Source organism: Eurosta solidaginis, chromosome 5, assembly GCF_040869045.1.
Source record: "Eurosta solidaginis isolate ZX-2024a chromosome 5, ASM4086904v1, whole genome shotgun sequence".
Lineage (NCBI taxonomy): Eukaryota > Metazoa > Arthropoda > Insecta > Diptera > Tephritidae > Eurosta > Eurosta solidaginis.
Window position 1 is genome coordinate 266,921,265 of NC_090323.1, and position 13,737 is coordinate 266,935,001.

Here is a 13,737-nt window from a genome sequence, read left to right on the forward strand (position 1 = left end):
TCGTTGACTTCTTCAGATCGCAAAAACTCATTATTCACGATACCGATATCGAAGTCGTTTAAATAATCTGGACTTTGACACAGAGTTGGTGGTATTGTTCGCAGACTTTTTGAAGATGAACCTTCATCAGTGTCACCACGAAAACTTTACGATTTCGGATTCATGTAAACATACATTTTTGTTTGATGTTTTTATTGCCTTCTCACGCCCAGGCAAAAAATTATAATCAATATTCGTTGCTTTTGAAATTCGGCTTAAAATTTGCACATGGAACAACTAAAGACTCTCCTGAATTAAAAAAAAATGTTGTAGTACTTCTAAATCGCGGTCCCCCTGAGAAACCCCGGGCCCGGGGGGAATCCATCCATCCCCCACTCTTTTCGGGCCTGGCGGTCTTCAACTATATACCGAAATGCAAGGAAGAAATATCTTGTAAATTTATGGCTATAATAACAATGTTCCAGAAAAATTTTACATTGTTCTATTTTTTATTAAAAAATTAATAAAAGATAATTACTTACTAACTTTTACAGGTTTTATCGTTGCATTTGTTGTTACATTTTCATTTTATAATTTTGTATTAATTCTTTTATTGAAAACCAAGTACCGACACCACCACCTATCACACCGACGATCACTAAAAATATATCCTGCCACAAATATATCCGATGCGGTCCAAAACCTTCGTTGTATCGTAAACAAAAGTCCATAATGCCAGGAAAAATTAATCCCAAATACGAGAGCGAGAAAGAACCAACTAGCGAGAGTATCAAGAGCAGTTGAGAGTTCATAACAGCCACAAGCACTGAAATAGAATTTTAAAAGTGTTGAAGAAAATTAAAGCTACGTTGTTAAAGTTTTTAAACTTAAAACAGAAATTTTTTTGTAAAAATCTAAAAATAACTTTTCTTAAATAAGCGCGTTGTTGTATAAAAACCAATTACACGCAAACATATCCGCACCACCTAAAAGCTGGCTACGGGTGCGAATATGTAAAATTTTTTTTTCGTATTTGTTATGAAAAAGAAAAGGAGAGTTATATATGCATACAACCACACGAGAGAATAGCGTGTTAAAAAAAAAAAAAAAATCGAGTTCAAAAAAATACAGCTCCAAAAATTTTCATACTAAATTTTCGAGACGAATATTGATAAGCTTTTTTTACCTTTACCAATATGCACTTACCTGTTCCCAACACAATGGCTACTCGCAATACATACTGCAATGGATGTGATTTCTTCAATTTTAAGTATTCCGAATATCGGCGCCAACAGACATCAATCGTAACAAAACCTTGTAGAGCGAAGGATAAAAATATTGCTACCGCAAAGATTAGTTTAGCAAGGCGGGAAGAGCTAGAACCAATAAGAAATGGTAAGGCGGTGATTTAACGTAATTTTTTGAGTTCAATATGAACAGCGCCACATGATTTCACATGATGTGCGTTAGGAAGCTACTTTAAATAGATTCAGCAGAAGTTGTATTGCATGAACTGAATTTCAGTCGAAGGACCTTTATTTTTGGCAAAATATTTTATTAAGTTTTTTTCAGATCCACTCCCTCGTAATCTTTATGCACTGTTAATTTTCCTATTGATCCTCTCGCCCTCTCCTGTTTCTTGTATCTACGTTTTCATATACTATATATACATATATATAATTTAAGAAAGAAAGTCGATCCCACAAACCGCGCTAATTACCGCTGAATCAGGCTGCTTAATATCGCGTATTAGGTTCTATCCAGCGTAAAGTGCGAAAGAATGAAGTCCAAAGTCAATAAACTGATTGGACCTGATCAGCGCCGCTTTAGTCCTGGTAAACCTACTGTGGACCAGATCTTTACGATGCGCTAGATCCTATGAAAAACTCGCAATGAGAGAATCGATATTCACCGTCTTTTTGTCGACTTGGAATCACCCTTTGACAGCCCGAAAAGAGGTTGCTTGTGCCGCGCTATGTCTGTATTCAAGTTCTCTGCAAAATTTATAAGGTTCTGCCAAATGAGGTTGAGCAACACCACCAGCTCTGTAACGATTAGCAAGGACCTCTCCGAGCGATTCGAAACCAAACGAGGATTGAGAAAGGGGACTGCCGTTCATGCAATTTCTTTAACTTAATGCTGGAGCAAATAATTCCAGAAGCAGAACAAAACAATGATGTCATAGTCTACTATAAGAGCGAACAAATGCTGACGTATGCCGATTATATTAATACTATTGGCCTTAACAAGCATTTCGTTAGTTCTGTCTTATCATGATTAGATACAGAAGCAAAAAAAGGGGGCCTTGCAGTAATTAAGAGAAACACGAAATACTTGCCGCCATCGAAGAAAGAATGAGCACATTCGTGCATTGGCAGCCATGACACTGTTTACGGATATAAATTCAAGACTGTGAAGGATTTTGTCTATTTGGAAACCAGTATCAACAGCAAAAACAATGTAAGCTTAGAAATCAAATGGACTGAGTAGGCAATTTAAAAGTAAACTCATCTCTCGACGAGCAAAACTACGCTCCAAGACTCGCTCATTATAACTTTCCTGTCGTATGACACGCAATCCTGAACTGTGTCGAGGGAAGGTGAGATGGGTCTTGGATCACAGAGTAAAGTTCTCCGGAAGATTTATGGACCTGTCTGCGATGCCGACGGCGAGTATCGAGCTTAACGCTGATATGACGATAGCGGAGCGAATAAAAACAAAGGCTGTGCTGGGTAACTCATATTATGCGAAAGGACGAATCAACACCGAAGTTTGGAAGCAGAGAAACGGGCAGACCTCCCTGAGTGGGGAGAGGCAGGTCGAGAAAGACCTGACATTGGTCCTCCCAATTGGCTTCAGTTATCGTGAAACGGGTACAGCTAGGGTAAGTTTAAAGACCCGGTCAAAATTGCTTAAGCGGTAGTTAATGATGATTATGATAATAAATGATGCCAGAATTATTTTATAATATAACTCTCTGCTCTCTTGAACACATCAGATTATGTGGAATGGTAACTTGATTCCACTTAGGCGTCAGATCGTGCAAAACAGAACCAAGCATGATTGAAATTATATGCAGGAATACCAACTTTCCAAGAAAAAATAATACTAAATTGAAACGATCAATGTACAAATATGTCTAAATTCGGTCTATGGTCTTTCTTTTGTCAAGATTTAAGTGTAAGCCGAAAGCATAAGTTGGCTGATCACTGCAGCGTCTTGCAAGCGAAAGTTGCCGCGATGAAAGTTTCGGTGGATGAAATGTTATCCAGTACTACTACGGTTAAGGAATTTAACATCTACTCTGATAGCTAAGCGGCTATCAAAGCCTTGAGTTCAATTTTAATGCGATCGAGGGCGATCTGCTTCCCGGGCCATATTGATATCTCCCGCAATCGTAAAAGGGATCTCTTAGCCCGCATCGCTCCAACTGAACCGGATGAAGATGGATGTAGGGATTTCGGGATTCCGCTGCCACGTGTGGTTCGCTCCTGCACAGATGGGCCTCGAGTCAGCTCTGCAAGCGTTGATCGGAAGCCACCTCTTGCAGGATAGCAAGATATTTCTGGCAAGTGAATGGCAGGTTTTTCGAAATAATTGGGTTCACTAAGGATCATCTATTAATGGTCATTGGGGTTTTGACATGGCACTATCCATTGGAAATCAATGCGGTACGTAAAATGAAACCCAATCCTACTATATGGGGGATGATGATATAATCATGGAATCACATTATGCCTAATTGTCCAGCTTTTGCCAGAACTAGGCGAAAGTACTTCGGTCGCAAATCGCTTAGAAGACTTATCCAAGGTTGAGATCGGGGTCTCATCCGAAACTATATCGTTGCTACGCAACGATTTTCTATGTAGCTATAGATACCTCGCCGTTATTTTACTTTCCAGATCCCCTTATCCCCTCACCTCCTCCCCCCTCGCTAGATCCGTGCCTGGAGTTATAATCAATGCTTACGACCACATATTACGATTTCACTAAGATTTCCCGCTTGATTAAAAAAGCACCTAGTTAGTTATAAACTTACAACTCATCCATGGGTAAATTTGATGTAATGCTGTCCTTAATTTCATCACCGTAGCGCCAATAACCAAAAAATGCGACTGTCATATAAAGTATTAAGGATGTGCCCAAGCCCATATTTAAAATGCCATACAAACCCAAATAGTTTTGGGGTACTTTCATTTTTGCTTCAATGGAAATTATCTGAAGAGTAAATACTTACGTAAGTTCCATAAAGTTCATAACAATTGAAGTAAAGATACGAACCACGCCCACTGACTCAATGGCGAAGAGCACTGTACCGAAAAGCAAAGGATAACCTTTTATATTACCTAATGTGTCGCGCTCGGACAGTGGTGGCAAATCACGAAATATATAGAAGAATACAATGCAAAATCCTGAAGAAGAAACTGTATTAGTTGAATCTATATTTTAATTAGAAATTAACAGATCACACCAACAACAAACATTGCGTCCGCAAGCGCATTGAATAGCACTAAACTCCTCAGATCGCGCACCAAATAAACCAGCACTAACGGTAATGATAAGGCGAATATATAAAAACGATTATCGAATGTGTAGCCATAAAAGTCCATAATCTCTTTCAGATTATTAGCAATGAAGACGACATAAGCGCAACAAATACCAAAATGGTAAAAAGCCAATATAAAGTCGATGGTGGACCTAAAAGAAATCAATACGTCTGCGATACAGTTCCAGAACTCTTCGTTGTTTGCTGAAATCAGATTTTTTACGGTTGTTATGTCGTCATACAACCAATAGTCTTGGTATATTCATTGGTTTCATTCTGATTCCAACAATAATTAGATAACAGCTCCATTCATTTTCATGAAAGTAATTCGATTATTGGTTTAATTATGAAATACAAATTTTACTACAAACCTCGCGCCCCCACTAACATAACGCAAATATTTCGGTCCGACTTGCAAAGCCAGCGCCATCGAGTCCGGATAATTTAATTGTGGTACACGTTTTCGTTTACACACCTCGTAAATGCCATTCAACTAGATGAGACTGGATTAAATCACATTTCATTAACTCAAATGGTATTGTGGTTACCAGCACATGCAATGCAAATATGATAATTGTGCCAATAATTGAGGTACTAATTAAGCCATTTAGCCAACCCACTGCCTGAAATGCTTTGGGCATAGCTAAACAACCAATTCCAATTGAAGCTTTGAGTAAACTAATGTAAACTTCCAAATTGCTGTAAAATATTGAAGATTTGTGTATGAAAATATTACAAGAAGAATTCAATTATAATCATACCTCATTGGATTCTCCACAACACGATGCTGGTAGGGATCATAATTGTCTATCAGCCTGAAAGTAAGATATTTGCTTGATTAATTGGCTAATGGGAATAATTAAGTTTCTCACTTGCTTTTGGACATATTCTATGTTTATGAATATGAATCCATACAAGTTTTGATTTTAATTGTAAATATATTTTTGACTTTGTTAAGAATTCTGGAATTTTGAGAAATAAGTGCTGGAGCAATATTTATCGATTTTTATCATCTAATTTTTACTTGAAATTAAAGAAAAGTTAGTACTCATATCCCGTGCATCTATAATTAGATCTGAGAGGAAACCCTGAGCTAATGGTTCAGTAAAAGCTTCCAGTATTATCAATTTATCGAAACAATATATTTTAGTCAAAAATGAAGCATTGTTGCTATCCCACATTCTCGCAAAATAAGCATGCCGACAATAAACAAAAATTACTTTGTGGATTAAGAAGAACAATAACTATCCAAACTAGTTCGCTGTTGTAGCGAGTTGCACTTCAAAGCATTAAATCAAATCAAATTATTCATAACTTCCAAAAATTTCATTAGATTTAAAGAAGATAAATATAAAAAGTAAACAATTTTAAGTAAAATACACGAAAACAAGATAAAAGGGGAAAAACAAAAGAAATAAATCCCAAATAGTTCGCCCTAGAACAATTTAAAAACTAAACCGAAAGAGTATTAAGAAATTATACTTAACTTATCCCAAAATAGTCGTATCATAATCAAAAAAATAGTTCCGAAAATATCCGGAGATCGTCGTCAACAGTTCCAAAATGGTACCAAACTAGTCACGAAATAATCATTAAATCAGTCCCGAAATGTTTCCGAAACGAATCTTAACTTAATTCCGAAAGATTTCAAAGTATCCAAAATAGTTCCAAAGACAATCGCGAAATCAATCAAAAAAATCGAAAATAATGTCGAAATTATACCAAAGACATACCGAAATAGCACCGAAAAAGTCCCCAAAGCATGCATGAAATGATCCGATGATAGTACCGCAATGATACGATATGTCTTCGACGATAATCCCGGAATGGCCCGGAAATAGTTCCGAGCCATTCTGAAACAGTGCCGACATGATAGCGAAAACAATTTTCAAATTATCCCCAAATAGTCACGCAATTTTATTCGTGCCGCCATTCAGAGATGACACCCTATAGATGGTTCTAGGACTAGGAAAAAGTCACTATCTCTAAAATTTGTTCATAATTAGCGATTATCGAACAAAAAATGTATATGGGATATCGAGTTATATAATTACCGATTAGTAGTACGAAAATCAAGATAGTCTCGTTATATGTAAACTGGGTTATAGTATCAAAATCATAGAGAAAGAACTACAAAATAGTACCAAAATTATCATGAATTAGTCGCGAAACGATCCACGAAACAATCCCAAAAAAATAATAGAAATTGAAAATTCCTCGACTTTATCCAGAAAATAACTTCTAAATTATCTTAAGAGAATCGGGAATGTTCCCGAAAACAACCATGATATAAACCTGATATAATCTCGGAAATGTTCCAAACTAGTTGCGAAGTCATCCCCAAAAAAAATTAGGAAATTATCCGCGAAGTCATTTCGAAAACAATACCGATTTTTTTTTTCGAAGAAAAAAAATTTAATAATTTCCCGCTAAACTCGATAACTGAAGCTTGAAACTCGATTCAAGTGCAATAAAAAGGAAAGAGGGTGGAGGAAAAATTCTCAATAAGATACCAGGTTTGGTGCATTTATTTTGAAAATTGCTTCAAATCCGACTTTAAGTTACTTCTTTGTGTGTTACACCTAGTTTACATATAACGAGATTATTTTTCATTTTCGTACTTAACTCTATATCGTTAGTTATATAAATAGATTTCCCGTATAAATTTTTCCCTTCGATAATCGGTAATTATGATTAAATTTTAGAGATGCAGACTATATTCGTAGAAAAAGTTCCAGTTCTAAAGTTTAATCTCTAATTGAAAACACAAAATAAAAGACGAACGTGAAAATTTGACAGAAAATAATCTAAATCCCCAGATCCATCCACATACGTAAACGAGAAAAATATGAATTGACGATTTAATGTAGATTAAGGCATGTGAAAGTGTGGTCTTAGATACTTTTAAATAAAATTGGGCATTTCAAAAACTTTATTTGATTATAAATGGTAGGAATTTGTAAGTAAAAATTGCCGAGATTGGTATGCTGGTATTGAAAAACCCTAAGGCTAGAGTCAGCGAATGTGAGTTTCGAAATATGCAGTTGTCTTTTTTACAATTTATACGAAACAAAACAACAAACATTGTACATAAAAACTTATAGAGGCTGAATCTGGATCCTCAGATTCTCAGCAACCCTATTTCAGTGTTGAATCTAAAATATACTCAGCACAGTAATACTACATTTACACTGACCTCAAATTCGTATTTTTGAATGAGTCATTTTAAAGCGTTTACATTGACCTCATTTGCATTTCGCATAACCTCCCCTACAAGACTCAACTGCCAGTACACAGCCCATCACAAAATGCACTGCCGTACTTGATGAAGGCTATCAAGGCCTTGAGCTCAACTACAGTGCGATTGACGGTGGTCTGGGAGTCCTTGACCTCGCTTGCGATTGCATCGAATTATTTTACAATTAAAATTATCTGGGTCCTGGGCCATAGTGATATCCCGGGTAACTGTCAAGCGGATCTCTTAGCCCGCATCGGCACAACTGAACCGGATGAAGATGGCTGTAGGGATTTCGGGATACCGCTGACCACCTGTGGATTGCTCCTCCATAGCTGGGCCTCGAGTCAGCTCAGCAAACGTTGGGCGGACACCACGTCTTGCAGGGTAGCAAGATTTTTCTGGCCGAAAGTGGATGGCACGAGGTCTGCTGAAATAATTGGGTTCACTAAAGCTCACCTATCAATGGTCATTGGGGTTTTGACAGGGCACTGTCTCATGGGTATCCATGCGGTACGTCTCAGTATACTGGAAACTCCATCCTGCTGCAGCTGTATGGAGGATGATGAGGTGGAATCACCAAATCACTTTATGCTTGATTACCCAGCTTTTGCCAGAACTAGGCGAAAGTACTTCGGTCGCGACTCACTTGGATCTCCCGAGGATTTATCCAAAGTTGAGATCGGTATCATTCGGAGCTTTATCGTTGCTACCCAACGATTCTCTAAGTAGCTAGATCTAAGTCACCGTTATTTTTGGTGTATGTGATATCACAACGGACATTCGTGTTGTCCAAGTGAGCTATCCTTATCAGGGCAGCTACCACCTAACCTATCCTATCCTACTTGATGAAACAACAGTATATAAAAAAATAAAAAAATTCAAAAATATAAACCAGTTTCTGGTAGAATTGTAATATGGAAATTAAAAAGCTGGAGGAAACTGCTATTTACGACTCTGGAACAGTTTTGAAATTTTAATACGTTGTTTAACCATTAAGTTCTTGTGGGCTTCTTTTAGTAACGAAAGTGTGAAAGCGTATGCGATGAAATGAGACCAAAATGCGATTTGTATGAGGATATTCGTCGCATTTGGCTTTTTTCACCCAAAAGGATGCATTTAGTGCAGTAAAAATGTAGCATACAAGTGAAGCTCTGCTTACGAATTTCTTCAGCTATTATGAGAGACACAGCTAACAGATCTAAAAGTAGCAAGTAGGGTAAATCCTAGAAAACTTCCTGTATTTGCCCCGAGGACAGAGGTTTTACGCATCAGAAATTCTGGTTTTTGGCTATTTCGGATGCGATCAATGGTTCCAGAAATCAGATCTCGCTTTCTTTGCGTCATTTACTTAAGCCATCAAACACTTTTCACGCTATTTTGGAATTGGGCTTGATTGGTTTTTATATTCCTTAAATAAAGGTATAACTTACTGACCTAGTAATTGACCCAATTCTTTCGTAGTCTCTTAATACTAAGCTTGTAAATTTACAAACTACCAATCTAACTAACCAAGTATGCATGTAGTAGTGGTCAATCAGACATCAATAAACATTTTTTCTCTAAAGCATAACAACCAATATTACCAGCAGCAGCAACAACAAACATTTACAGCTGCCTAATAGCAATTGTTGTCACTACTTCTTGTTGCTGTTGTCATCAAAATGTTCGTTGTCATTTCTCATATCAGATTTTGTATAAACAAACATATGTTTGTATGGATGTGTGTATGTAGGTAAGTATATCCGCATTCGCATATGCATTTCAAATTCTATGCTGCATTTATCAGGGAGTTTGTTGCTGAGTTGTTTTTGTTGCTTGTGAATGTCTACAAATCGAAATCATATGTCAACTGTCGTGTCAAATCGAAAATCGATTCGATGATTGCCATTTGTGGTCAACAATTGTTTACAATATTTGTTCGAACAACAACAACAACAACAACAATTATGCGATAGTAACTGTGACTGTGAGTTTTACATTGCAAATACCAAATTTTGCTGTTGTTGTCGCACATAGTGCAACATCTCGAATAATTAAACCCGATCATTTGCCAGACATTCGCTCAATCGCTACCAAAGTTTCGACGTAAATTACTACGTTTGTGCTCGGCGATACCAGCAACAACAACCTTCATTTCTAAAGCGGGGCAAGCAAGTAAGCGTACGTACTTGTAAAGCTGTGCACTATGGGCCAGACGACTTTATTAGTGTGAGGGAGATAGGTTGAACAGCTGTTATATCTTTGGCACCCCAAACAACTTTTCAGATATCTGACGGTTATGAAGTAGAGATGAGATCCAAATACTTATCAGTAACATAATTATGCTCTATAGTAGATGAATTCAATTGCGTCAGCCCGCATGTTATTGAGACAGTAAGACCATACTGTCTTTGTAGAACTTCGTAACTATTTCGCATATTTCAATGAGGGAAGTTTTTAAAAATTATAGTAGTGCACGCAGGAAGCATAATAATGAAAAGAATTGAGTACCAAGTCGTCATGACGCTGGATGTGTAAAAATACCGGGATACGTCTAGATACGTTTTCTAGTTTGTTTTCTAGTAGTCTTTGAGTTAACTAGAGGTCATAAGTTAAGCCACAACAGAGCTAACTTTGCAAAAATAAATAATCTGAGTATTTCTGAGAAGAGCTTCGATGGCTACTTAACGGTAACAAGTTATTACTTCATTATAGATTTATTATCGATACCGAATTGTTATCGTCAAGTTGTCTTATCGGTTAGTTATGTCTCCTTTAAAAAATAAAAGTCCAGATTTGACTTTTTCGGGCTTATAAAATAAAAATTCATATTTAATAATTTCTTTCGAACTAAAGAATTTTAAGTCCGGAAATAATTTTTTCTGAAAGATATTTACTATAAAAGGAATAACAGTTTTGGTCCCTGGTTTTATCGGTATTTGTTTCATATCAGGCCGATTTATTTTCGATAACAAATCGGTAACACTCCGGTAAGAAATAAATTACTTTCGCTATCGAAGCTATCACTTTTTGAAAAATCAATGACTTTTCTGTAACTTTGGGATAACATATCGATATATAATCGATAAGCTTTCGATAGTAATTGGGTAATTTTTCGATAACATATGGATAGTTTTTGATAACAAATCGATAACTTTTTTACAGAAAATCTACAACTTTCGAGTATTTTTTTATAATATATTAATAACTCGTTGCTAAAAAATCGGTTACTACTTATGTGTTATCTAGTTATATTTTATAACATAATAATCTATAACTCGTTTATACTCATCAATAACACACCTATAACAATCCGAAAACTCATCGATAATAAATTGATAACATGCTTTGCTTTAATTTGCTGTCTGATTTTGGTCATACAAATAAACTCTACCACGGACATTGTTCCCACATAAAGCTAAAGTAGTGAGTGCAATTACGCTCACATTCTACATATTTTCCCCCATACACTCACCTTACTCTTAGATTCTATATATCCCATACCGTGTGGAAATATGTTTTCACATCAAAACTAAATATTTCGACCCATAGTGGCATGCATAGCATACCGTACCGTCGCTAATATTCGCTTCAATTCGCTTAGTGGTACACGCAGTGGCATTAATGATGCTGTGACTCTAAACGCTCTTACTTCGTTGGTTGCTGGTACTTTGCCGGGCTTTGTGTTACCAAAGCTATGACGATATCATTGGATGGCGTTGATCAGTCATTTGTTGTTCTAACGCTTTATGATGATAACTTTGGCTGCTGAAGCAGCGCATTGACATGTGCCGCGAATACCGAAACATCGAATGTCGATTCATGTGTTGCATGTTGCGCGCCTAACAGCAACAACTCCGCTACCACAATTCCATCAAGCAATTAAAGTCGTTGCACGCGCGCATATTTTTGCGTTTGCTTGTTGGAATTCGTTCTCATTCGACACTTGCACGTGAAGCTTGTGACCCATTTAGCGAATCTTTATGCACACTAAAACAACAAAAAATATCCTATTGAATGTATATTTAGATGTTGCTCCTTGCTTTCATCGCCTTCAGCAATTTACCCAAGGCTATTTTATGTGGCTTCAACAAAGTCGGCCTTTATGCCGGAAGTTTGTTTTGCAAAATGCAAATTTAACTGTTATCCATTTCTATGCTAATTCCTTGTTACAAATGTATAAGCAACAACAACTTAATAAAAGTATTATGTAGTAGCAAGGATAGCACAAAATATTGTCTTTGCATTGGTTTGGAAATGAATTGACATTGCTGATATAAAGGTCTCCCACGTAGCGGATGTACGCATCGGAGCTCATAAGACAATATGAACGCAACGAATTCTTATCTAGCTTAATTAAATAGAGTCACAGGGTAAACATTTGCAGTTTTAAAGAAGAAATCAAATTTCTAAAAAGAACCACTCTCTTGTTTGTGCTCCCAATGTGCGCTTGCAATCAATTTCTGAAACTTTGTATTAAACAGAACACATCAACCTTAGAATGTGTTCCTGAACCCCTGCAGAAAACATTGAGATTGATATACTACAAAAAAAACAACTTTGAAGATTGAGTTAAAATTTGCAAACCTTAATGCTACTATCACTACCAGGCGGCAGATTTGTCTTTTCCGAACATAAGCAATTTGCATTTGAAAAAAAGGTATGAGTACCCAAGTTCTCGTAGAGTTCGATGTGTGAACATACAAGTGCACATCTAGAAAGCTTTTTTTTTTTTAATTAACTAGAGCTCCCGCAGGGATTGAACTGAAGTAATATACTGGAAAGAAATGATTTCGTGGTTTTGCGAAGAGCTTCGCCGGCTTCTTATTGGTAACAACTGAAATCGACAAACTATTGTGTAATTACCTATTGGCTTATTATCGATGGCGAACCATTATCGTCGAGCTATCCCTTTTTTATTGGCTTGTTATCACCGAGTCATCGATTTTAAATTGAAGCTTTATCGGAAGCTATTTCATACCAAGCCGATTAGTCGTCGTTGACAAATCGATATCGATAACTTTTTGATAAAAAACGATAAAGAACCTAGAACAAATCGAGGACGCGGCTACGACGAGCTCCGATAACTCTTTGATTTATTTCGATAACATTTGGATAAATAGTCGCTGATTTTTCGATTAATTTTAGATTAAAGGCAATAAATTTTCGACTATTTTTGGGCATAAAATCAATAACGTGTCGATACGAGCGATTACTTTCCTAAATCATTAAAAACCTGATAAATCATAGGTAAAAATCTATAATTCATTGATAACCTTTTTTACCTATAGCAAATTTATAGCACTCCGATAACAAGTCGTGAGAAAAGATGTTTACACATCTAAAAGTCTGTTCCTCTCCCACACTTCCCCGTTCTTCTGCTCCTTCCTGTAAGATCATTACTACCTATCACACTTCCCGTTTGCTTGCGTCTTAATCTCTGTATTTCTCTAATTCCAGTCTGTTCTGCCGTTATTTCAATAGCAAAACTTCACCCCGTCTAACCGACACGTCCAGTGAATAACTGTCATTTATATCATCTTTAAATGTGATATTTCAAATCGGTGGGTCTACGTCGACATTAGAATTATATTAGTCAGTTTTCTAGACCAGAAGAAATGTGAGAGTCTGAAAAACGTGATATTCATTGGAGTCTGTGAGAAGGACTGACTGCTAGCTACAGCATTCGAAGGAGGTATAATGATAAGCTGTATGAGCTTTACGCAGATATGACGATAGTGCAGCGAATAAAAACAGAAAAGCTTCGTTGGATGAGTCATGTTATGCGAATAAACGACGACGTTCTGGCAAAGAAAGTATTTCAGTCAACACCGCGGTATGGAAGCAAGTAGGGAGACCTCCACTCGGATGGAAGAGGTAGGTGGGGGAAGCTTTAACTTCCCTTGGTGCTCCCCGCTTTGGTGGTTACGCGCCCATAAATAATGATAATGATATTTGTAGATAAACCAACTATTTTTAAGCAGAATTCTTCAAA

At 36.7% G+C, this 13,737-nt stretch overlaps 1 protein-coding gene across 1 annotated transcript; it reads right to left on the reverse strand.

Annotated features, from left to right (window-relative positions):
• Nucleotides 1-554: 554 nt before the first annotated feature.
• LOC137254414 (proton-coupled amino acid transporter-like protein CG1139) lies at nucleotides 555-11,364 on the reverse strand. Its single transcript, XM_067792042.1, has 9 exons — nucleotides 11,312-11,364; nucleotides 5,287-5,340; nucleotides 5,074-5,224; nucleotides 4,897-5,018; nucleotides 4,451-4,677; nucleotides 4,261-4,391; nucleotides 4,019-4,197; nucleotides 1,186-1,355; nucleotides 555-805 (listed from the first exon to the last, which is right to left on the reverse strand). Exons 1-9 carry the CDS (start codon nucleotides 11,362-11,364, stop codon nucleotides 555-557), a joined length of 1,338 nt encoding a protein of 445 aa, XP_067648143.1.
• Between the last annotated feature and the right edge of the window lie 2,373 nt (nucleotides 11,365-13,737).

Bases quoted from the DNA above. Each gene is read 5' to 3' on its own strand.
- LOC137254414 (XM_067792042.1), bottom strand. From the start codon at position 11,364: ATGCCACTGCGTGTACCACTAAGCGAATTGAAGCGAATATTAGCGACG. The intron at 5,341-11,311 runs GTATGCTATGCA...TCTTACTTTCAG, and splicing joins CGAATATTAGCGACGGTACG to GCTGATAGACAATTATGATC. The intron at 4,198-4,260 runs GTTCGTATCTTT...TTTACTCTTCAG, and splicing joins CCATTGAGTCAGTGGGCGTG to ATAATTTCCATTGAAGCAAA.